General features: G+C 39.3%; 1 protein-coding gene across 4 annotated transcripts in view; it reads left to right on the plus strand.

The window, feature by feature from the left end:
* Positions 1 to 26,867, plus strand: part of CDKAL1 (CDK5 regulatory subunit associated protein 1 like 1) — a 235,481-nt gene that overhangs the window by 136,463 nt on the left and 72,151 nt on the right. For all 4 annotated transcript variants that reach the window (XR_004427012.1, XM_033154687.1, XM_033154688.1 and 1 more), the window contains one exon: positions 17,587 to 17,753. Coding sequence is in view for 3 of the 4 variants with exons in the window: in XM_033154687.1 (XP_033010578.1) it covers positions 17,587 to 17,753 (167 nt within the window). In the remaining variant the exon portion in view is untranslated. The remainder of the gene's footprint in view (positions 1 to 17,586; positions 17,754 to 26,867) is intronic.

The following is a 26,867-nucleotide window of genomic DNA, read 5'->3' on the forward strand; positions in this document are numbered from 1 at the left end:
CCCACAAGAGTTCATGCCTTAAATAACATGTCAATCTTTAAAATGCCATGTGACTCTTTGTTTTTTCTAAAATAACCATTGGAACTTGCTTGAGACACAGTTGTTTAAAAAACAAAAATAGATAAATGGATACTATTTGCATTTTGCAGGAGAAAGAGCCATTCTAGAAGCAACAATAATGTATGCCTTCATCCTACAAAAGGCTGAATAAGGACAGGCTTTAGAAAAACAATTTATCCATAACCCAAATATTTTTGCTTTAGTAAAGTAATTTATTCATATTCAAAATCTTCAAGCTTGGTAAATAAGTGACTAGCTGCCTCAGGCAAAAAAAAAAATTTTTAACTGATGCAGTGAGATAGAAGTAATTAAGAAACTTGTAGACTGATGGGTAATTAAATCCATTGGAAGCATTTTGTACCTAATTGCTATGCTCTAATCACAGATTGCTTTCTATTTGTCAAGGTAAATGTATATAATTACACAGTTCCTATTTTCTTTCATCTAAAATCATGTTACTTGGGTGAAATTTATTTTATGGTGTCGCAGCATGAGCATGAGAAATGCTTCTGAATTTTGGCTTTAAGTTTTATATGCATATGGCATATTAGAAGTCAAAGAATCCTGCACAGTTATTTCAGCTGACTAAATCAACCATTTCATTTTCATAATCTCATTCTGTTGTTCTGCAGCCCAGTTAAATTAAGGCAGAGATGGGGAACCCCAATCACCCAGGCCATCCAGCCCACTCCTCTGGCCACATCCCTCACTGCCTTTGCTCAACGCCCTTCTGTGGTGCTTTTACCAGCGCTGGAATGTGCTCTATAGCCCCTTGCTCTACCCACCTATTACATCTGGCCCTAGCCACCACTAGCCAGTGACTCCCAGAAAATGAGGCCCTTAGGCTGAAAAGGGTTCCCCACCCTTAAATTAAGATATGCTTATAATGGGTATTGTCAATTTTTGGTCTCTTACACGTTTCACGGTTCTTAAGTTCACCAGGCCCGTGCAATGCCCCAAAAGCTACTTAAAATAACCACCACAACACAAAAGCCTCCTTCCTGAGAGATAAAACAGTAACATATGGCAGAGTTGGACCCAAAGTTCCTGGGTTACCTGATTTAAATGACATCTCACCGACTTTCTGTCCGGTACCATCAGTTTTCTCCACATTTCCCAGAGGTCCTTGAACTAAGCTGGGAAGGCCATCTGGGTGAGGGTGTGTATTTCAGACTCCAACTTCCAGCCTTCAGGTTGCTGCACCTTACCTCTTGTGGTACCAGCATGCTGTTTGCCCAGTAAGCCCACTGACTGAGTTCCATGGTTTGGGAGCACCATCCTGGTTGTGGTTCAAGCCTGCCTTAACAGTCATTCTGCTGACTCCATTCCCATCCACCAAACTCACTGAAGCCTTCTTTGAGCTTGCTTCTTAATCCAAATCACTAATATCTCTCAGGCGTGCGTACATTGATTCATTCCATGATCATTTCCCTGACTGGTGTCTTGGATCTGGCCTTTGGCTATGTAGCTCCTCTGATCCTTGTTCCTCTTCTCTGGGACCTGCTTCTTTCTTCTGGATCGCATGAATCATAGTACCTTTTGCTAGACTCCTGCTGAGACCTAACAGTAGATGCAGGAAACTTGCTTCCTCCTGTATTACCTTTTATAGAAACATAATTGTATACCAACTTTGAGGGCCATCAGACTTACAGTTTTTACTACTAGGTACGGAATGATATCTTCAGGGGTAGGATGGGGGTTGAATAAGGTACGGTCACTGTCCTCTATAAAAACTGCATGTGTGTCTATTTGTTGTGGTCACATTTGGTTATTTTAACTAGCTGCATAGTTAAGATGGCTCACACAACAAGAAGATAGCACTCTAATATCAAGAAGAAGCAATTAAATGCTAGTGGGTATTCAAAATGTTATTTTAACATGCTAATGTTTTAAAATTGCTAATGTGTTTCAACTGTAATCTCTTCTTCCAAGGGCTTGTGGGAATAAACATTGCTAGCCAAAATAGGCTAAGTGAGCATTTTCAAGAGTACAGAGCTTTTTGTAGTGGTTAGTCATTTGAGCCTCTTATCTTTTGCTGTATTTTAAGTCGAGTGCTGGAACTATAGTTTTTACAAAATTTCTAATTTAAATAAAAACATCACCATTTGTTTCAGGCTATGTTATGCATGTGCAGATGTACTTTGTTGTAGTGTTACAAGCTCTATTTTCCTTTCCCACCACCACCTCCTGTTGTCATATACAAATGAAGATTGTTTCACTAAGCATTCTTGTGGCTACCTCTGTTAAGGTTGTTGCATGGCAGAACCATGAACACTGACAGGAAAAAGCTAAGCTGATTTTAAAAACGTGTGGTTGGGAGTGAGTTGCTTATGTTCATACTTATTTGGTGCTAATACAGCTGCTTGATTTGTTTGTGTGATGCTGGAAGCAATGTTGGGGCAAGAGGCGTGAGTTTGAAAATGCAAAAATTGGAAAGAAACATAGGCATTATATATCTTAACACAAGAGTCCAGATTTAGGTACCTTTTTTGCTTTGGGGATTTGGTTGACAAAGAGATTGTCTCTCGTAATTTCATCCCCACTTTCAGAGTAGGATACTACAACAAAGCATAATACTTGTTAAAATTTCAGTTCCAAAAGAAATCTTGCCTGAAGAGGGGTGTGCATACAGGGAATAACTGGGCAGCTCCAGTGACAACTCTACACATACTTTTCCTCATGCGAAGTCTGGGGAAAGACAAAACCTTTTGTCTAAATAAAGAACTTGAAGGCCTTTCTCTCAATAGAAGTTGGTACAGTTAAACATATTCCCTAGCATTGGCTGTGTTGTATTTCACATAGCAGGTTATGGTTCATTTGTAAATTAATATATGCTGGCAAATGAGGTCAAAAGAAGACAAGTCCTGAGTGAAAGGGCAGTATTTGCAAGCCCTGGGCTAGTATGGCATTGGTATGAGAGTCTGTTGCAAATATCTTACCAACTGGAACATGGAGCTGGTTGATTCTTGCAAGACTCAAGTCCTTTTGCCCATGGAAACAGTGGTTATTAAAAAGCTGTTGCATGCTATAGGCTTCAAACTATCCTTGGAGTGAAGAATGAACGTTGTAGCTGTATGCATCTACATTTGTATGCACTGCTGTTGTTGCTGCTGCTGTGAGTGTCTGGGAAGACTGCTCCCTCCTCCGGCCAACTCCATCGGGCCTAGGAGGTGGGCCTACACTCACCAACACAGCTTAAGAGGCGCCAAGAAGGGCAACCTCGGCTCTTGCTCTGTAAATTACTATTGTTTGTATAATGTATTTTACATTGTAATGTAGCCAAAGCAAATTCCAAGTATATTGAAAAATGTACTTGGCCAATAAATTATTATTATTCTATTCTGTCTTCTGCCTCCTGTGCCATCCACTGTGCCATGTGACTGTGTGGTCTCTCCCTGGGTGCGTTTTGTGTACAGTGGAATAATGGGATAATAATTTTACCATACCCTGCATTGATTGGTGACTTGGCTTCCTAGCATGAGTAATGGGGGTATTATTGCAGCACAACACACTGATTAGTGGCAGAATTGTCACTGAATTATGAAACTAACACCGGGAACTTCTTTTATATGACGTCAAACCCATTAGTCCATCTTGCTCAGTATTGTCTGCATTGACTGTTAGTAGGGTCTTGGTCTTTTGCAATACTACTTAAGAGATGCCAGAGATTGAAATTTAGGACCTTTTGCATGCGATGGGTGTGCTGTGTCACAGAGCTAAGGCTGTTACCAGTTTGTGCAAAGAATACAGTTATTTCCACTTGTACTGGCTTGCTACTGAGTCCTGTACAAATGCAATCAAGTTATCAATCATTGATAAGCAATGCGAAATTATGTGTTGGGGAATATTGTTGCCATTTTTACAAACTGGATAATAATAGTGTTTTGCAAAAAAAAAGTTTGCAAACATTTGAGATGTGAAATGCATTGTCTTGCTATGTTATATGCTGTAAATTAAGCTGTGTGGTAACAATCAGTTATGTGTGTGGTGTGTGCATCTCATACACACAAATGCACAAAATAGGTGGTCTTAAATGTGCCTCTTGTCCTAGCTAAATATGAACAGCAGAAAATGCTCTGCGGGTGGTCAGTAGATGGGTAATTTGTGTTCTGGATACAACAGGTCAGCATAGGCTGAAACTGGTTTCCAAGTTACAAATCGGAATTAGAGGCAGGCAGGCAGCCAAATAACTTGAGCAAATACTTAATACAATAGGCATTGTAAGACACCCTGGCTATGAAATAAGTAAACAGCTTGAGAATTCCTAGGATAAATTACATGTTGTTCAGTTACTGAGATGGCTTCTGCTTTTCAGAAGTGAAGCAATTATCAAAAGAATGAAATTCTTACAGATTATCCTGTTCAGGTGTCTTAATCTTAGAACCAACTTCATGCATAATGTACCATTTTTGGTAGCATGTGCTGTTGTTTCATTTTTTAAAGTTAATGTTAACTTAAAATTAGAATGAGTTACAGTCATACCTCTGATTGTGTTCGCTGCGGGTTACAAATGCGCCAAACCCAGAAGTACTGGAACGGGTTACTTCCGGGTTTCAGTGCACATGCGCAGAAGTGCTGAATCACACTTTGCGCATGCGCAGAAGCCCCGAATCGCGCTGCGCACATGCACAGATACAGCGCTTCAGGTTGCGCTCTTTTCATGTTGTGAACGGGCCTCCAGAACAGATCCCGTTCGCAGCCAGAGGTACCACTGTAGTTCTCATTCATGGGTTCAGCAATTTCATTGTGTCATATTATGAATCTGTTGAGCATAAACATATTGATACTTTTCTTTTTCTTTAGTAGACAGTACTTTAAAAAAATATATATAGCAGAGCAGCACACAGTTTAAAAATGCAACATTACAAACACATTAACAAAAACCTAACTAAAACATAAAGCATAGTCAATGAATATTTAGGCCTTCCAGACATCTCTAATGCAGTAAACCAAATCCAAAGCATAAATTATGAGGAGTGTGGAGGATGGGTGCTCACCCACCAATGTTTGGTCTCATAGTTTTATGGCCTGCAGTGATTGCACTTTGGCTGCACATACCTTTTTGCAGACAGCACATGACTGTATGATCTTTGAGGGCTTGGCTTTCCTTTGCCCCCGTTTCACATATATTTTTTTCCTAGAGGAAATTCCAGTTTAATGTTACCTTGCCAGAATGGAAACTGAGGCCCCTTCTGTGCAGATGTTTCCTGAAAAGGACTAAAGTTTCAGAGTTGAAAATAAAGAGAATGGGTCATTCAGTTTTCTGTATGTTTTGTCTACAAGAGAAAAGATAACCGCAATAATTAATTAAATTCCAATCCAGGATCACAAAAGTGATAATATATGATGATGAATAACTAAAAGTCTGTTCTTTGTTAAGGGCAAAATGTGGTGCTATGCAGATGTTGTTGGACTACAACATCCATCACCTCCAGCCAATTTGGTCAATGGTCAGGGATAATGGGAGTGATGGCCGAACATCTGCAAAGCAAGTTATGGTTAGAGGAGCGAATTCCAGTAGATGGAATATATTTTAGTTTTGCTTTCATAGTTTGGGCTTTAATTTACCATGTTGAGTGACTCATGATATAAATAATAATATGCACCAAAAAAGAGGTTAAAACATGTTTTTTAAAAAAACACGCTTGATGCTTCTCAACTCATAGCCTGAATTATTTTTTAAGAAAGATTGCCTTGCAAAAATGTGTATGTTAGGAGAACTTTGTGCTAAAATTCTGGTTAATTTTCATGAGGACTTAAAAAGAAAAATCTCACACTGATGTGGAAATACAGAGAACTGAAAATAAGATTGGGAAACTGAGTGAAATTGAAATTGACAGGTTGCCTCACCTAACCGTAGGCATGGAAGTGAACCGGCAGCGGCTCCCCAGTGTTTTGGGCAAGGAACGGGCTCCCTCTTTTTCCCCCACCAGCCCTTCCTGGAGGTGCCGTCCTCCAGAACAAGATGCCAGTCCTCAAGGACTAAGGCTAAGGGTGGAAGCAGAGAAGGGGGATGTTGATCGCTGCAGCACTTCCTGGTGCTCAGTTTTTTAACCGCCCATCATGCACTCAGGATCCCAAGGTAGTTTACTAGATACTGATTGAAACACCAACAATAAAAACCAATTCAAACAAGATAAAACAACAATAAAAAAATTATACACAGTGGCGTGTATTCACACAATGTGGTAACCCAGACTCATGGTGGGCCAGGTGAGAGCTTAACCACAAACTTTGGTTTGGCTCAGCATGTGCAGGAATAACACAAAACAAAAACCACTGCAGAGGAACAAAGCCTCTTTGAGCTCCTCTCCAGAAGCCAGCACTTTAGCATGGTCCCAATAAGCCATAGTTTGGATAATTGTGCCATGAAAACCAGGCCAGTATAAATACAGTAGCAGTTAAGTTTAGGATAGCACTGTTAAAAAATCCTAATTCTGGAGATTTATTAGAAATAGCTTTAAAAGTCTGCTTTCAAACCAGCAGACACAAATATATTCCATGAAGTAAAAATATTGTTGGGCCTTGATTGAAAAGGCAATAAATGGATTCACAGTATATTTACTAAGCTAATAGTTTTTCATATTTTAAGTCTCTCAAAGTTTTCAATTTGTGAAAAATTGATAATATAACCATGCTCAAAATAGCAGATGCAGTTCCCTGTTTACTTAGATTAATGCACAGTGACTAGAAGTCTCTCTGGAATATCTATTCCTAAAAGCAAATTGACAAAAATCCAGCTCTTCAAGTAGGATTTTTAAAAATAACTCCTTTCTTCAAAAGTCAAATGTATATATGCTTGAGGTTTAAATTTTTTAAGGAATATATTCTAAATTGTCTTTAGAATATAAGCCATTTCATAATGATTAAAATATTCAATAGTGCAAGACTCGTATGAAGATTTAATTCCACAAGTTTTTCCTTTGCTTCTGAAGTAGCATTTACTTGCTGTGTTCAGATGAAACACTAAACCAGTGGTAGCCAACATGGTGCCCTGCAGACATTTTGCACTATAAGTCCCATAAGCCCTGGACAGCATGGTCAGTGTTCAGTGATGGTGTGAATTGCATTCCATATAATTTGGAGCGTATTTCGTTGGCTATCCCTGCTCTAAACTATAGTGTATCACCATGAGAATAAGCTGCAGCAAACCTGAGGTTTGCACACCCTAAACTGCTGGCCATAGTTAGCACCAACAAGCTAGTTTCATAAACTCTGGTTCAATGTTTGAAAGCAGTGACCAACCTGGTGATAGCAGACTAAACTATGCAAGGAGGAAGCTGCAGCCCAAGGTAGGAAAAGAGGTTATACTAGCTACTTTAAATGAATTCAAATCTCCAGGCCTCATGAGCTGCACCCAAGGGCACTAAAGCAGTTTGTGAATGTAATCTTAGAGCCTCTATCTATAACCTTTGAGAATTTCTGGAGAACAGGTGAGGTCCTTGCAGACTAGAGGCGGGCAAATATTGTCCCTATCTTTAAAAGGGGAGGGAAAGAAGACCCAGGTAACTAGTTCTGACTGGTGAGTTTGACATCAACACCAGGAAGGGTCCTAGAACAGATTTAAACAGTCAGCCTGTGAGCACTTAGAAAAGGATACTGTGATTACTAAGACTCAGGTGGGTTTCTCAGAAACAAGATGAATGCCAGATGGATCTCATTTCTTTTTTTGATAGCTTGGTGGATCAGGGGAATGCTGTGGACATAGTGTATCTTTACTTCAGTAAGGCTTTTGACAAAGTCCTGCATGATATTCTTGCAGAGAAGCTGGTAAAATGTGGACTGGATGAGGTAACTGTTAGGTGGATTTGTAGCTGGTTGACTGAACGCAAAGAATGCTCATTAATGGTTCCTTGTAATGCTGGAAAAACGTGGCATGTGGTGTGCCACAGGATTCTGTTCTGGGCCCATTGTTGTTCAACGTCTTTATAAATGACTTGGATGAAGGAATTGAGGGGATGCTCATCAAATTTTCAGATGACACCTAACTGGAAGGGGTAGCCAATGCTTCTGAAGACAGAATCAGGATTCAGGATAACCTTAACAGAGGACTTGGCCCAAACTAACAAAATGAATTTCAACAGGGGCAAATATAAGGTTATACACTTAGGTAGGAAGAATTATATGCACAAATAAAAGATGGGGGACACCTGGCTTGCAAGTAGTACATGTGGAAAGAGTCTGGGGTTTTAGTAGATCTCTAGCTTAACATGAGTCAACAGTGTGATACAACAGCAAAAAAGCTAATGCTTCTAAGCTGCATCAACAGAAGTATAATGTCCAAATCAAGGGAATTTATAGTCCTGCTCTACTCTGCCTTGGTCAGACCACACCTGGAGTACTGTGTCCAGTTCTGGTCACCACAATTTAAGAAGGATATTGACACGCTGGTTTTGTTGGAAGACAAAATAGGCCTTGAAAAAAATTATTCTGCCTTAATTTATTTATCCTTTTTCCAGTTTTATGATTTATTTTTCTTTACATGCTTCATTTCTTCTTCCTTCTGGTTCCCTTCTCTATGTAATAAGCATGTTGTGTCCAGGGACACAGTTTGATGATCAAAGACAAAAACTGATTTTTCCTTTTTGCTATTATTTCCCTTTTTGAGTGTATTTAATTATGTCTTGTTTTAAACAGGATGGGGTCGAACTCCAGACAATTCAAGACCTTTTAAGCTATCCCCCCTCCTAATTCCCACAAGAGTAATTAATACCTTCAATAACTCTCAAGTAGAACCTTTCTTGCCACAGACATTTCAAGGGATAAAGAATAAGTTTAACATACATCATTTTTCTTTTTTCTACTTTTAATAAAAGGTTTAAAGGGAGTTGTATTGTAGATCACACTTAAAATGTAACTTGTAATAGCCTGAATTCATTGACTGTGAAACCATCCTACGAGCTCTTCATTCATGTCAAAGATTTGAGCAGCATTTTTTTAAAAGTTGTAAAACTCAGAATATACTATACATTATAAGTCAGATTTGGAGGGGGCATCATTGCTAATATAGGAGTTGGATGCTTAACTCCACCCACTAATACTCCATTTCAATGCCCCAAGCTCTTTTGAACCTTCTGTTCTTCATCTCCACCAAGCCTTGAATATATCCAAGACTGAATATAAGCTTACTGTGTATTAACACAGCAGAATCCAAAGGCTCTGGAAAAGTGTAAGCTCCCTCATAGTGTCAGTTCTCTAATGGAGAGAGGGAGCTTACACTTTTCCAGAGCCTTTGGATTCTTCTTTGGATGTCCCCATCCATGAACATGTGTTTTTGTGTTAATTCCACCTATATTCTGCATATGCAAATTAAAGCAATCGTTTTCTCTATCATAAACTAATACTCTGACAGTTGTTTGACTTACGTTGTGATTGAATGTTGGTTTTCAAGGCTAATATCCATCTATTCAAATGCTAGTTGGCAGCACTGACTACAGTTCTCAACTCTCTAGGAATAAATGTGATGGCAATAAGTAGGACTTATTCACAAGGAAATATGTATCAGCCATGGACGTATTTATACCCAATTGAAGCAGTTATTTTAAAAAAAGTAATTGATTTTTTAAAGCACGAATAAGTCTATATTTACATGAACAGTGTTGAATGATAATTTGGTATTACATAAATGTGAAACCCCATTTCATCTGTTTCCATGAAAACAAGTTTTTTAAACTGCTTGTAGCTCTTATTCAGTATTAAATAGTTTAATCACCCCTGCATCCTGCTGTGTGCATAATCTGTTAAGATTTCCTGTAATTCTTAAAAATATATGTCTGATATTTTAGCTATAACAGTGCCGTGCATTTGAGTATGTTTTGGTATCTTGCCCATCAATACTAAATGGTTATTCTGTTATGCTGCATATGCCTCTCAAGCCATCAAATGCATTCTAGTCTTACATGTGTAATGGTTTGCAGCTATGTTACTGTTGCTTTTTAATGGTACATAGTGAAACACTCTACACCATTCAGTGTGAGATGTGTCATGATTTTATTTGAATTTTTAGGGTTTTTAAAAACAATTTTATGGTCCCTCTTTCAGGTTTAAAAGGCCTTTTTTAAATCAGTCTACCCTACCTGGTGCCCTCCTGATGCTTTTGGACTACAACATGTATCAGCCTCAGCCAGCTGGGACTGACAGAACTGGAGTTCAAAATATTTGGCAGGCATCAAGCTGGGGAAGGCTGTCTTACTAATAAAATGGCAATGGTGCCCACCTGATTGGTGCTGGAACTGATTTCTGGTGAGTTCCATGGGGGGAGGGAAGGGAGAGAGAGAGAGAGAGAGAGAGAGAGAGCCCTGAATATGCATAACATAAGCCAGGATTTCTGAAATAGTAAGCCTGGATTCACCTGCAAGAATATCTGTAAAGGAAAATATGAGCAGGAAACAAGCTTTTGGTGTACTCCTATCTAGTTTGCTAGTACTGACCCCACTTGGGGATGAGGCATTCTTTGTCAAGCAGCTCTTCCTTCTCAGGAAGGAGAGGGCAGACATCTTATCCTAGACCTGCAAGAGGTGAATGTCTTAATCCGTCCGCCCCCTGAAAATTAAGCTTGGTTTCTCTATTGTAGTGAAAGCAGTAGTATAGTCATTGAGTGAGGCAGGGAGAATGCCATAGGAAATATTCTAAATCCAAAGTATTTAGATCTGGTCTTCCTGAAGTGGAGCAGTACAAAGAATTATGTTAGGGAACAAGAGAGAGCTAGACAGGCACTGGCAAAGTACTATTTTAGGCATATCCAAAGGCTTGGGCATGCCTAGGAAGAATTTTTCCCTTTGAATAGTTTGCCTTGAAGTTTGTATGTTATCCTAATTGTATGTTATCATAATTGTTATTGCTAATGATTTTTATGTTGTTGTCGTTCAGTCGTGTCCGACTCTTCGTGACCCCATGGACCAGAGCACGCCAGGCATGCTTATCCTTCACTGCCTCTCGCAGTTTGGCCAAACTCATGTTAGTAGCTTCGAGAACACTGTCCAACCATCTCATCCTCTGTCGTCCCCTTCTCCTTGTGCCCTCCATCTTTCCCAACATCAGGGTCTTTTCTAGGGAGTCTTCTCTTCTCATGAGGTGGCCAAAGTACTGGAGCCTCAACTTCAGGATCTGTCCTCCTAGTGAGCACTCAGGGCTGATTTCTTTGAGAATGGATAGGTTTGATCTTCTTGCAGTCCATGGGACTCTCAAGAGTCTCCTCCAGCACCATAATTCAAAAGCATCAATTCTTCGGCGATCAGCCTTCTTTATGGTCCAGCTCTCACTTCCGTACATTACTACTGGGAAAACCATAGCTTTAACTATACGGACCTTTGTCGGCAAGGTGATGTCTCTGCTTTTTAAGATGCTGTCTAGGTTTGTCATTGCTTTTCTCCCAAGAAGCTGGTGTCTTCTAATTTCGTGACTGCTGTCACCATCTGCAGTGATCATGGAACCCAAGAAAGTGAAATCTCTCACTGCCTCCATTTCATGATTTTTATAGTGCTGCTTTTACTGATGTTTGTTTTAGTGTAATAATACTAAAACTTTATACGTGTATGTGTGAATGGGGAAAGGAAAATCAAGCCCTCTCCTCTTCATGTCTAGTCCATTTGAAATGTTGTATTTTCTGATCCATCATTCAACTTTCGCTGCAGCCTTAGAGTGGCCCGAGAATCCAATCTATCATTGTGACATATGGCATAAATGAGCCTCTCTCTCACCCTTGCCCCACTTTTTTAAGCGTATGCATATTCTAGATGGTACTGCTTAAAACAACAATGAAGACTTCTATGTCTGTCTGGGTTTCCTTTAGGGTCTGTTTTTCTTAGTAAAGTGTTGCTATCATACTGTTTGCAGTGATCAAGTGAGCCATTATAGAACCCCCTCCACTCTACTGAAGGTCCATCACTGCAAACTGTGAGACAAGGCTCTTAGTTTATACTTTGCTAGGCCACAAAAGCAGAAGTCCCTATAGGGGTAGAATGACCTCTTTTATAAGCAAATACAATAGTTTGCATTGTAAGGGAAAAGAAACAGGCTATGCTCCATTTAGCATTTAATGATCCCACAGACATATCTACTGAAGAAGTGAACATACTTTTTTAAAAGGGCACTGGCTATATTTAAAATACCCTTTCTTTTACAGTTAGTTTCTTCAGTCACAGAATATGTTGTTTTCATGCATAATTCAGGCTTTTCTACTTTTTAGATAGTTTTCCAGTCTCTAAGAGAAGATGGGATTAGTTTTATTTTTATTTTTCAAAAAGTCAAATGACTTGCTTGTGATTCACATGTAGATGTTGAACTGGATCTAGCTTAAGTCATTTGCACCTAAAAATCATTGGGTCATGAATAATTTTTCAGACGTGATTTCTGTGAGACCCAAGTGTGACTTAGGTTGGATCCAGCACACTGACCTAATTCAAACATTATTGCCTTAATAAGCTGAGGTATGCAGCCCCTTTGCCCCTCTCTTTGTGGCACTAGCAATCAAACCATGAAGTCTCTAGGAAACCAGGAAAAAGCCAGGATGTTAACCACCATTTGAAGTTGGTTTAACATCCTGGCATGTTCTGATTCTGGTGATCATTGTTTTCCATTGTGGATGAAAGGAGAAACTATGGTTAGAGACTTCATGGCTTGATGAAAGCATTTACTGAAAGCAGTGTAGGGGCTGTATTCATGGGCAATTGGCTTGTTTAGCTTTGCTTATTAAGTTGAAACATGATAAGCCATTTTGTCCACACCTGTCCCACCTTCCTTTGTTTTGGCCAGATCTCTGCTTCTTCTCATTCTCAAGTCCTGTCCATTCTTCCCTTTGTATGCTTGCCCATCTTCTCTGACTCATCTGTCCAGCTATCAGTCTTTTGGCACTGATCTGCTTTGCTTCAAATAGTTGACTTCTGGATCCTTCATAAGTCTTATTCGTCTGTTCTACTGATGCCAAGAAAAGCAATATGCCACCATTTATTAATAATGTGTTTAATATAGTTGTGCAGAGAGCCAAGCTATGTATTCATTTCTCCTAAATGCAAAGTGAAAGAGGGTGTACCCACAACCGAGCTAAACGTTGGTCTCCCTGGGTCTACAATTTAGGATTTCAGTTTATTTTCTATGGAAAGAGATTTTAATGAAGCGTGAGGCAAGGAGGGTCCCATTTGGGACTGAGTCAGCCTTTCTACCCCACTTCAGAGGGAGGGGGAAAATAATTTTGTAATTCAGATTGTAGGTCCACAGTGAGCTCAGTATTCAGGCTAATCTCTTAGGAATTAGCGTCCTACTTGATGGGCCAGATTTCAGAGTCTGATAGTAAGAAAGAAGTTTCACAATGAATTTTTAAAAATGATCTAAAGTAGGAAAATGCTGTGCCTGGTTGAATCCACAGGAAAAGAATGCAAATCAGTCTCTTAACTGCACAGAGAACAGTGTAATTATCTTGAAAAGGTGTAATATTCCTACATGTGCATAGCTTTAAAGGGAAATGCAATATGATTTTATTCATGCATGTTATGTTGATTGCATGAAATTAAATGTGACCATTAACAGGTGTGTCAGAAGGAAGTGATGAGAAATGTCGTTCTGTCCCCCACTGCACCCCCATTTTGCACTTTGTTTATGTTTTTTAAAATCTATTTTAAGACACTGTCTGGGATGAAGGGATAGACCACTGAAGCAGAAAAATAAAATTGCTCCTCCAGCCCTTCATCTTGTCTTTTTTTTTTAAGTGAGCCTGCTGTGTTTGTTTTACAATTGTAAATTATCCAGTAAGTTTCTGCTTTTTAAAAATTAGCAGCTTCCAAGCTTTAGATCTGAAACATTTGCCAAATTTTGTTAAATTCCTAAAATAGGACCTGCTTAATTATTATGTTTTAGTTTAGGAGTATGCACTTAATTGCAAACCAAATAATTTAGGTGGGGTTAAGATTAACCTTAACAATGAGCTTCTATTAGTTGCATTTGATTTCATAAGCTTTCCAGTCTATATCTGCCGTTTCCTTCTTCTTGGAACTAATGTTGTGTCACTGATGAATTCTATGGGCATGAGCAGGAATGGCAATTTTGGATTAATTATCCTTGAGACTGCAGGCAATTTTTGACAAACACTTCAAAATCAGACTTATCCTTGGCAGATGGTCTTCTTTAAAATGTGTTTGGTATGGTGGGGGAGAGTTCTGCGTTCTGGAGAACATGGCAGGCTGCCAAAATAATTCTCTGCTGGAAAAGGAAGGGCAAAGTGGCTGGGCAATTATTGATAAGAATATGAGGGTGAGGGTGAAGGTCAGAGCTAGGTTTCACCCAAAGTAGCATCATGCATCAAACCACTCTGCAGTAGAATCCAGCCTGTTAACATTTCAAATGCTCATATGAAAGTTTCAAGGGACAGGTCAATGCTTTTTGGTGTTCTTTAGCCACTACAATTGCAACTTCACAGATTAACTCTGGGCTTTGACAATGAATGTTTTCGGTTTCTACATCAGCATCTATTTAGACACATTAATACTGATATGTATTTATTAGCTCATCAGAAGAAATTGAATAGAAATTCTGTGCTCAGAAATCACCAACTTTTCCCAGAGTGCAGTACCAGTGTCTCTATCACAAGCTCTAATGTAATGTAAGAATGAGAATGGCTTCAGATCAAGAATCTGTATTTTCTGGACATTAGTATGATCTATGAGAAATGGAAAGGCATTAGTTTTACTAGGAACTGCTCTTGTATTTTTTTAAAAAATGAAGACATTCCATTATATCCTGTAGCCTGGGAAGGTGAGGCTGTGGATGTAGAAGACTGAGCAAAAATATAGGAAAACATCCACAGATTCATATTTCAATCAGTACCATAGGTGCTGACTCCTAGGGACCAAGGCAGTTTTGGCCCCTAAATTGTTGATGTTTGAATTCCAAATAATTGGTAATCAATTTTGAAAGGAAAGACCAGCCTACATCTATAGACTTTCTGTTGAGTCTGTTGATACCTGATGGAATTTGTGTGGCATGATGCTGGAAATCCCCTGAAAAATCCTTAAGAAATAATAACCCAGGAAATGGTGCCTGTGAAATAGTGATTACACTCATACTGAGTCAGTAGATAAGGAAGGCAGAAGTTAAACATAGGAAGTAGTAGTTTTTTTTAGTGTGTCACAATTTTCTTGCATACATAGACAAGCCAACAGACTATATATTTTCCCCAGATACTGTGATATGTTCCTTTATTATTAATCTAGCATACTTTCAAGTTGTAACATTTTGCTGTTGATACAGTTATATAATGTTATGATTTGGTTTGTTGGTTTTTATATCACAATGGAAAATAGTTAGCACACACCAGGGTGTACACAACCCACATCAAACTATTGCTGGTCTGTTCCCATACTATACTATGCCAGATGTGCAGTACCTGTAGTCTTCCAACACCCCATCAGTCCTAGCTAGCATAGCCAGTGGTTCAGGGTGATGGGAAATGGAAGCCTAGGAAATCCAGAGGGCCACAGCTTGGCCACTTCTGCACTAAATCATAGTTGAACTTCCTTTACATTGTTTGCTGTGATGTCTGAATTGAACTAATGTTTTTGATATAAAAACAAGCTGGGTAAAGTGGAGATTTTTTAGAAGTTTGTATTTGTGCTTCGATGAATAATAGACTTTCCCTGTTATTTAACGCCCTGATGGTAGAGCGGTAAAGACAGTTATTCCTGTTGTTGCTAATTTACTGTTGCAGCTGCTTCCTCTTTATACGATTTAATTTTCAGCCCGCCAGGGGGCTAATGATCCCCACCTATGCAGATTTCAGAGAAAGCTGTTCTTTTCCATGTGAATATTATTTTCATTCCTATTCATGGTGACTATTTCTTTACACTCATCTGGCACCAGCAAGGCAGCATTCCAGAAACGCTCTTCACAGGTCAAAAATGTGGAACCATTTGACTGGGAAATTTATAATGAAGATTACTCTTCATTTTTAAAGCCTGCACATTGTTTTGATGAACACTTGCAACTGGAAAATAGTAGTTAATGTCCTGTTAATGTGAATTGCTTTATGAAAGATTTTTGTACTGTTTGTTTAACTGGTGTTTGATGTATGCGCTTCCTCTCATATAGTTTATGTGACAATATTATTGATTAAAATGGAAAGTGAGATTTTCCATTGATTAATATGGAAAGAGGGAAAGCATATGGACTGACATCATGCCAGGGTTTGGACAGTCTTTCCTATCTTTCCTATAGTTTATGAAGCCAGGAACAAGTGTCAGACTTCTCACAGTCAGGGTTCTACATCATACAGTGTGCCTTCACACACAGAGAGAACTCCCCACTGCAGACATTAAGGGTGCACTCCTAACCCTAAATCTACTGGGATGAATGAGTTAGGATGTGATGGATCTCTAGCTCAGCCAGAGAGACACTGGTGTAACTCAGTCATCCTGCTCAACTGAGTCTGGCAAAACTGACACTGGCATAAGCCCTGAAAAATGAGCATAGTGGAGCAGGACTTAACGCTGGATCCTAACTTCAATCAGCTCAGTCATGTAACCTAGCAACATGGCATAATGCACTCTGGCAAAAAGGGTCAAACTCTATTTTAGAGGCTTGCCTTCCCTTTGCCAGGCTTAGGATGGCTCAGCCAACAGTAGACTTGCTGCTGGACAGAGTTTGGATATGGCATACTTCATGCCGGTTTAATTTAAGATGGTGTAAATTATTCTGGGTTTCCATATTTTGGATTTCTTCCTAAATAACATGGGGGCCTCAATGGGGGGCCTTTTTTCACTGCTCATTCTATGTGGTGATTTATAGAGTTTTATAACTAAAATAAACTTGCAGTCTAACAATCATTTCTTGTAAGGGAAGATGTAATTAACATGTTCAAGAATCATATTCTTTTAAGCTGCAAGTAAATTAATATGATTTCCTGCAGCCTCAGTCATACATGAGCTGCTTGAAGAAGCATTCTCTTGAAGTGACTATTTCTCCATATCACACTGACTGGTGGTTGTTGTTTTTAAAGTAGTCAAATTTAATATAGCCTTGTAAATACCATGTAAAAGTTTTGGTTTATAACAATTGCTTCCCTATAAGGGATGATCAGTATAGTAAGCAGTTTGGCCTGTTTGAGACTTTGCTACTTTGCCTTTTACAGGCTGTTAACTAGGCAGTTAGTCAGCTAACTGTTAGCAGTTTGACCAGCACTATATAGTACTTGCTCATGGTTTAATAAGCCAGAAAGTCTTAGTGATGGAAGTGCAATCTTACTCCTGTCTGAGTTGCATTAAAAAGGCGTCTCACATTAGTCACTGGCTGTGAATGTTAATCACTCCAAAGCAATAATTTACTGCATTGTTGTAGCACTCTGATGCTCATAAAATGAACTCAGTAATCCACTACTACCCAAGGGATATGCCTCTCTTTCTTTGCAACTGAATAACCAGACTGGCGGCATAATAGTTTAGTTTATGAAATAGTGCATTAAAAAGAGTGAGCAGCTGTATGATAAAATAACAAGCTCAAAAGCAGATTTGTTAATTATCTTGCTCTTTCTCTTATTGACAGAAGGGGTATGCGAGATATGGCTGACCAGTGAAGACACGGGGGCTTACGGAAGAGACATTGGCACAGACCTCCCTACTCTCCTATGGAAGCTGGTTGAAGTGATCCCTGAGGGAGCAATGCTGAGACTTGGCATGACGAACCCTCCCTATATTTTAGAGCATCTGGAGGTAACTTTCAAAAGGGGAATCACTGTGGTGACTGAACAAGCTGATTTTGCATCCTGTGTGAAATAAAGGCTTATAGCGACAAGTATTATCTGTAGCCAAAACTGGGATTATGTCATGACTAAATTTACTTCATTAAACCCAAGGCAGGATAAAATCAGGAGTCAAATTGTCTAGTGTAAATGCACAGAAATTAAACTGCAAATGTGCATCTTTTAAATTTGGTCCCTTATGGAAGTAGCTGTTCACCAGCAAATTATCAAGCAATATATACTACATAAAAGATAAAATACATTTTGTAATCAAACTTTGACTCACACACTCCTTGCTTTGCAGAGGTAGCATTTTTGCCCTGTACAAGCAGATCAAAGCTATTTCTCCCATTTGTTTTTTTAAAGAATTAGAGCTAAGCATCCAGGATTAGATTCCTTGGTTAAGATCTATACTCTGCAGTTCTGAATAGTCTACAGTTATTGTGAACTATTCATTGGGACTTACAAGGCATGTAGTAACCAGTGCTAATGTTGACTTTGTATGAGTTATCATAAGTAAGAACATACCTTAGAATATTTTGCTTTTTCTTTATGCTATTTTAACCCCCCCCCCAAAAAAAATACTAAGGGTTTTTGTGTGGGTGTGTTACTTGGAGGTGCTTATCAGAATTAGTTAGCATAATTTAATTCTGTGTCATACAGTAGCAGCACCATATGTGGACTTTAGCCCTTTGTTCTTCAACCTTTAGATCTCAAGCAATATTTTTTAAAGGTTTAAGAGTCTTTTGGGCACTTTTATAAATATAGTGAATATTTGGTTTGGTGTTTGTACAGATAATGCTGTATTTATTTTATTTTTGCTATTTGGGGATTTCTCTACTGGCTTTAACCAAGCAGTCACAGGACAGCTTGCAAATTTAAAATGCCTTAGATATATATTATAAAACATAATTAAAACAGCAAACTACAAAAATAATGAAAACAGAGAGAGAAATAAAAGAGGGGTGGAGTACAATATGTCTCCTTAATTTTTTAACATAGTGCCAAAAATCCAAACAACATTGATTGATTGATTGATTGATTGATTGGAACATAGCTCATAGCCAAAGAGACTGGCCACTTCTAAAGCCATTAGCAGACAGGGCAGTGGGGTGGTGGCCTGAACTGCAGTCACCTGCATCGCTGCTGCATATCAGTACATAGGGCGGGAGCAGCAAGGCAGCAGTGTCGTGCAAATATACTGCCTGAGCTAATCCAGCACTCCCATAGTGCATTTGCTTCACACAAAGCTCACTGCCATCTTCTCCCCCTCCATCCCAGTATGCCAGTATGGAGGTGTGGTGAGAGCTGCCACCTCACCCCACCATCCCATACTATTTAAAGTTAACAGCAGATTATCTCTCTTTCTGGTAAGAGCTGAAGGATTACCGTATTTTTCGCTCCATAGGACGCTCCGGACCATAGGGCGCACCTCATTTTTAGAGGAGGAAACAAGAAAAAAAAATTTTTTTCTGGTTTTCCTCCTCTAAAAGCCCTGTTTTGTTTTGTTTTTTGTTTTGTTTTTGAGGATCAGCTAAAAGTTTTGCAGCTTTTTTTGCAAAGGGAAAAGCCCTGGGGTTTGGGGGTTTTTTTTTTTGGAGGATCAGCTAAAGGTTTTGCTGCTGTTTTTGCAAAGGCAAAAGGCCTTTTTTGAGAATCAGCTAAAAGTTTTGCAGCTTTTTTTGCAAAGGGAAAAGCCCTAGGGGTTTTTTTTTGTTTTTGTTTTTGTTTTGAGGATCAGCTAAAGGTTTTGCAGCTTTTTTTGCAAAGGGGGAAAAGCAAAGCTCCTTTTGCAAAGGGGGAAAAGCAAAGAGGAAAAGCCCCATTTTTATGGGGTTTAACTCACATTTCTGAAAAATCTTAAGGAAAGGGAGCCATTTCTACTGTTTTCAGACAGATAATCTAATCAGCCAGTCACATGTCCTGGGGAAACAAACAACCTCCCTCTGCAGCACATTCAACAAAGGAGGGCGGGGCTGAAAGGGAGCCGGGGACTCTTATCTCTCTCCCAATCTCCTGCTGATCAGCTGCTGAGTGGGGTCCTTTCAACACTCCCTTTTCTCTTTGTAAAATAAAAAGCACAATCTGCTTTTGGCCCCTGGGCAATTCAGCTCCAGGGACCACCATTTGCTCCATAAGACGCACAGGTATTTCCCCTTACTTTTTAGGAGGAAAAAAGTGCGTCTTATGGAGCAAAAAATACGGTAAAAAGAAAGCTTGAAAACTCTGGCTGCCTACATGAATAGCGCTCTGATCTTTTGACTTCTGCTTTTGGCAGTAGGACCATCTTAAACTTGGCATCAATAATAATAATTTTATGGTATTGAGTCAGTGGTCAGGGGTGATTGGAGTTGTCGTCTAACAGCATCTAGATTGTCACAGGTTCCCCGTGGCTGCCCAACAGCACATTATTATGTTTATCTCAAGCACCATGCAGGTTTGATCAGTGCATTTGTGTAAAAACTTCCAAATTTTTTGATAATTCTACCACATCATTTCGGGGTTGTTGTTTTTTACTGCCATGTGATTTAGTCTGTCTGTTTTCTTCCAGTCTGGGGAGTAGTGCTTGCAAGTTCAGCTCGTGATCACAGATGCCTTCCCCATCTGGCCTTTAGGGCCAGTTGAAATTATAAATTCCTCGGCAGTGTGCACTGTGTGCAGGATTAGAGGGAAGGAGAGTTGGAGGGGTGGTGACTACTTCTTAAATCGTCTTTTTTAACCAAAACAACCTTTGCTTTAGTTTCAAGTAGTGGTGATGAGGAGGAGGTGCCTGGGTGATGATAAATATATAAAGCAGTAGAGTGAATTCTTGACATTAATTGCATGCCATGACGATAGGGTCCAAAATAACTTAACAGCAGACTTCTGGCTTGGAAGGGAAGTATAACAGTCTGCCTTCATAGATGATTATCTCAAAATCATTTTACAATTCTTTTGTCTATCAGATTATGGACAGAATTTGTACAATAGTATGTTTTTATGAAATAACATTGTCAAAGGAGCTCATACTTTCACAGAATTTTGTGTTGCAAGTGGGTTAAGGGCAACTTCAATAATGGTTTTCTGCAGAGAAAACCCAACCTGTGCCACAAGCATGTGCCCACCCCTTTCCATGAGGAAAATTAAACTAGAAGTGGGCTGTATAGTATTTGTTTTAATGCAGTACATCCCGATACAGTCAAAGCTCGGTTGTCGAACGGCTCCAGTTTTCAAACATTTTTCGGAAGCTGAACATCCGATATGGCTTTCACTTGAGTGCAAGAAGCTCTTGCAACCAATCAGAAGCCGTGCCTGGGTTGTCGAATGTTTCGGAAGCTGAGCAGGCTTCCGGAATGGATTGTGTTCGACAACCAAGGTTTGACTGTAAAAGCCTCCCCTATACAGCCTGGTTTAGCTGTTTTGTCCTCATAGTGGTAAAAACATAAGATTGTATCCATAATGTGTCAAGTTTCCTTTCTGGAAAGCAACACGTGAACAGGATCTTACTTCTCTGTTATTTATATTTTTAATTAAGTCATCTACTTCTAGATGATACTGTACTTCTGTTGGTAAATATTGCATTTCACAGTTTGCTTCCGACAGCACGCAGAGAGATGTCAGTTCTTTCTTCAGATCTTGCCAATGAAGAATTTGAATAGGAAACTCCCTGTATTTTTAAAGCTTAGCTCACTCTGTTTTGCTTTGAACTCTAATATGGAGACAAACTTGCTCAGAACAAGTAATCTGCCTGGAATTGCCCAAAACAGTTTTCTTCGGAATTAAAGCTACCAGGAACTGAGTTTGTTGTATCAAAGTGAACCTGTAGACTGCAAAGCTGATGGGTAGGCAAACTAAGGCCCGGGGGCTGGATCCGGCCCAATCACCTTCTAAATCCGGCCCGCGGACGATCCAGGAATCAGCATGTTTTTACATGAGTAGAATGTGTCCTTTTATTTAAAATGCATCCCTAGGTTATTTGTTGGGGCATAGGAATTCGTTCATTCCCCCCCCCAAAAAAAAATTAGTCTGGCCCCCCACAAGGTCTGCTGAAAAAGTTTGCATTGCATTTTGCTAATTCAGTTACAGAAGGCTAAGCATGTTTACAAAGTTCAGAAAATGTGATTTAGAGCACTTTGATTTTACCAGTGACACCCTTTTAGAACAGAGTAAGCCCTTCAGAACCTGAGGTGTTACATCAAAGCAGAATGCTTTTCAAGACCTCGAATTCTTTGCGAAGTATTGAAGATGAGCTTTCCTATATCTGAGCTGTTAAATAGCTCAGTCTAAGGTCTTGCAAGAAATCCTCAAGGCAAAGCTTAGCTCAGATTGCAGGATACAGTAGGCAGCTTATTCCTATTGTATAGCCACAATATGGAGTATTTTAAATTTGTTCTTTTTAGCATAATTTAGTTTTATGAACTGAAGAAAAGTCGGCATGATTTTCATGGCTTTACAATTCATCCAGGTCAGTTAATGGACATATGGTACTTGAAGGCAGGGCTAGAACCCAAATTTCTTGGGCCTACTAAATAAAAGCTTTGTTCTCTAAAAGTTGCCTGCAGCTTCCTTGGTAAGAATGCTTCCACAGCTCTTGTTAACATGCATCTCCATCGTTTCCTGTTACTTCACACCAATACTTGCTACTCACAATCATTCAAGAACAGCTGGTGCACTTCATTTGTTCTCAGATATGATCTTGAGAGATCACATCGAGTGGCCAACATTGGTGAAAGCCAAGGCTATTAGAACCAGCAATGGAGAACGGACAGAGAGCAACGTAGCTACATTTAGAAAAACTAAAGTGGCAACTTTAAAAAAAATAAAAAAAAATTAATGGTATCCACTGTGTTGCTTTTGCCTTCCACCTTGATTGTCTGCAGCTTTCTGACTTAATGAGCAGTATAATAAGTGTTTCTGGAGCACTGCAGTGACATCATCTCCATCAGGAGCTGGAGGAGGGTTTTTCCAGATGAGAGTTGAGAGTAGTTACAGAGAAATCATCTTCACTAAACTGCAGATCAGAGGGCTCTTTCCACTGAGCTGTGGGAGAGACCAAGTGGAGATTGTCTCCCTTCATTATATAGAGACTACATTGTCAGAATCAGAATTAGTGAGCTAAAGAGTGCCAGAATTTGAACACTGGGCTTGTATATGAGTTTCACTATTGGGTTTTTTTCTGAGTTGAAGTTTTCGATATTCTGTTTATGTATGCTTGTGTGGTAAACACTTTTAAGGCCCATGTTTGTCAGTGTAAGTAGAAAGTAAACTAAAGCAGTGAAATTATGCCGTTGATAAATCTGGCTCTAAATGCTGCTTGTTTTGCTGTTGCTTCAGAAATCAATTGACATGAGCCTTTTTAAACATTTTCACAATTTTCCTGTCTGTAATGCACATAGTGTTTGAGTGTGAAGCTATATAGGTAAATTTAAAGGTCACTCACACCTAGTGCCATTTAAATGCCTAATTTCACAATATGAGATGAGATGCATAGCCTTCCATGTTACCTGTCAAACAGAGTGTAGTTCGAACTCCACTATATGCCATCTGTGGATTTTATCATCATTATTAATTCAGGATATTTCAGTGATACACCAGCCGTAGAGTCGAGTCCTGTATGGTGCTTCCCCCCTCCCCTTCCTTTGAATGCCCACAAAATGCCAATGGTACACTAAGTTACAATAGCATTTCTTTGCTCTTTCACTTCTCCAGACATGCTCTGACACAACACCTAAAAACGTATTGTTGTACAACCATTAATTTTCTCCTCTCTCTCTCTCTCTCTCTCTCTCTCTCTCTCTCTCTCTCATAACGCAATAAATACTTCAATATTCTACACTGTGAGGTTGTTTAGAAGATGTGAAATGTATTTAGCGAGTGATAGAAATATATTTCCCAGTGTTAACAGAATTTGCCACCTTTGAGAAATGTGTTGAGTTGATTTCATCACAATTGTATTATTTCTGTGCTATCCGCTAACCATTCCTTAGTGTTGTTTAGCAAGCCCTATAGTCTTTCCTGATTTTCGTCTTAGCCATATTCATGAAGCTACCATGTTTGGAAATACCCCAAAACACAGCCCTTTCTAGACAGTACCATTTAAGGCAACAAGTGGGGGAACTCCATGCTTGAATTCTCCCTCATAAAAAAACAAACCTTGCTTCCCTTGGATAATTCACATGACAGTAGAGCTGAAATCTTACCTGAGACATGCTACTTTCCTACATTCAGAGAGGCAGGACTTGATGGAGTCTCACATCTTAACAAACACCATACGAATGGAAAAGGGAGTGGGGTGGGAAAAGAGAAGCCAACAACAGAGCAGGTTCTCTTTTACTGACTGATGGGTGGGTCCATAGTCCTATCATTCCACCTATTTCTTGGCCATTGTACCCAGTCCCTGTATTCTCCTGTCATTTCACCCACCCACCCACATTCTCTGTGGTGCCTTTTCCTTTCCACACCATCTTGCACCCCTGCCAGTCCCAAAGATGCTGCTCCCCTGTATTCTCCCAGAGTCACTTCATTTGATCTGTGACCAGCAATAGGATTTCTTTCCAAATGGACGTTGCTGTTGCATCCATCCTTTCCAAAGGGAATTCAGTGGCATTAATTTCAGTATGTAAGAAAATTCTTATTAAATTTTTATGCAGTGCCAGATTTACTGTTGCTGAAAGATCAAGGCATAGCGTGTATGCATGGCGGCTTAGTTGTAAGTGAACACATATCTAAGACTGTCAGCCTCTTTACTGCTTTCATGGTGGGCAAGTTAAGGGTGGTGCTTTAATTTACAATTCCCATGCCTTTTGGAGCAGAAGTGAATTTGTAGATTCTTTGAACTCTTTTCTTAGATTTCAAGGTGGTTGTTTTTAATCATACAATTGTTTCGCATGGTACAGATTCAGGTTTTGCATGAGCAGAATTCTGCTTGTACAGCGAACGGGGGGTGGGGTCCTATCCCCTCTTTCCTCTTACAGTTTCCAGCAACCCCTGAGAATTAGGGAACCCTCCAGCACAATGTGAGATGTGGTACTGATGGTGGCGGGGAATGAACAGCAGTAGAACCATAGAACTGTAGAGTTGGAAGGGACCACGAGTGTCATCTAGTCCAACCTTGTGCAATGCAGGAATCTTTTGACCAGCGTGGGTCTTGAACCCACGACCCTGAGTTTATGAGTCTCATGCTCTACCAACTAAACTATCCCAGTAGGGCTTAGGCAGTTTGCACAAGCAGAGTACCACATCCCATGCCATTCAAGAGAGTTCCTCAGTGCTCTGGTATAGCTTTGTGAGTGTGTAGTTGATTGTGAGAGAAGTGGGGCCAGAAAAGCCCCGCTGCATGAGTAGAGTCCCACTTATGCAACCCTGATTCAACCCTAGCATTTCTTTCTGTCTTTTCAACTAAAATTGGATCCCAAAGCAGCCTACAGCAATTAAAACCCATCACAAATGTTCTCTTTAATTCCTATTATTCCATGAGAGATTTGGGGGGGGGGGTATTTGAATGCAGACTTTTCCACTTGTAAATCTTGTGCTCGGTGTCAAGTCCTCTGTCAGTCACTTACAAATGCCATCTGCCTGTGGCAAATCTTTGGAGCTAAGGCTAATTTTGTTCATGGATTAGCAGCAGGAGGATGATCAACATTAATTGAGTCTGTAGATTTTTGGTAGCAAATATAAGTATCACTGAAAAATACAGTTTTACAAAGAGTAAAATTATCTACTTTAGCGAAGAAGAAGAAGAAGAAGAAGAAGAAGAAGAAGAAGAAGAAGAAGAAGAAGAAGAAGAAGAAGAAGAAGAAGCATATCTTTATAATTGCTATTGGCTCAGGACACCAGGGCCAAAAGATAATGCTATTAACACAGAGCAAATGTATACCTTGCATAATTAACTGTCGACAGTTTTTCTTTTAATGTTTGTATATTCATTAATAACCAAATGAGATATCAGTATATGAAGTATTTATATTCTGATGGCTAATTAAAGTTCTATCAGCCACCACCTCTGCTATTACAAATCTGTCATTTGACTTGAATGCATAAAATCTTTTGTGTTCCTTGACAGATAACCTGACACATTTTTCTGCTTTACGACATCATCTGAATAATCTGCAGTAATGCAATTTGATTCATTAGTATCAGGGTTTTGTTTTTTTATTTTTGTTTTTTGAACGCATATTTTGTATATGATTTTTAAATGAGAGAATGGGGGAAAAGAAGAAGCTTAATAAGAACATATCCCAGAAAACATCATAAAATTATGCAGAAACGTGTTGCTATCTGTAGCTTTTTTGGCTTTTTACATTAAATTAAATTAAATTAAATTACTTGTGTAAGAACAAGATAGTAAATGTATCAGTTACTTTTGTTCAACTTTAGGGTGCATCTACTGTAGTAATGTAAATACAAATGAGATTACATGGAAGAGGAAGAAGAGTTATTTTTCCGGATTAATTTTTTTTGAGCAGTTAAACTTTCTGCAGCAAGGTTTTTTATGATGTATCAATCCCAGCAAATCATATAGTAAAAAAAATGCTACAATATTTGTGTGTGGCGGTTCTCTGAAAAGACCAATAAAAAAAATGGGAACCCCAAGCTTTAGATGTTTGTTCTGTGCCAGGTTTTATAACCTGCTTATTGTAATAAAGCTAGGACTAATTTTATGACATAGGATATAATAATAATAATAATAATAATAATAATAATAATAATAATAATAATAATTTATTTGTACCCCGCCATCTGGCTGAGTCTCCCTAGCCACTCTGGGCGGCTTCCATCAAATATTAAAATACATTTAAAATATCACAGTTTAAAAACTTCCCTAAACTGCCTTCAGGTATTTTCTGAATGCCAGGTAGTTGTTTATTCCCTTGACCTCTTATGGGAGGACGTTCCACAGGGCGGACTACCAAGAAGGCTCTCTGCCTGGTTCCCTGTAGTTTTGCTTCTCGCAGTGAGGGAACCGACAGAAGGCCCTCAGCGCTGGATCTCAGTGTCCAGGCTGAATGATGGGGGTGGAGATGCTCCTTCAGGTATACAGGACCAAGGCCGTTTAGGGCTTTAAAGGTCAGCACCAACACTTTGAATTGTGCTTGGAAACGTACTG

Source organism: Lacerta agilis, chromosome 7 (assembly GCF_009819535.1).
Source record: "Lacerta agilis isolate rLacAgi1 chromosome 7, rLacAgi1.pri, whole genome shotgun sequence".
In the NCBI taxonomy this organism is placed as follows: Eukaryota; Metazoa; Chordata; class Lepidosauria; order Squamata; family Lacertidae; genus Lacerta; species Lacerta agilis.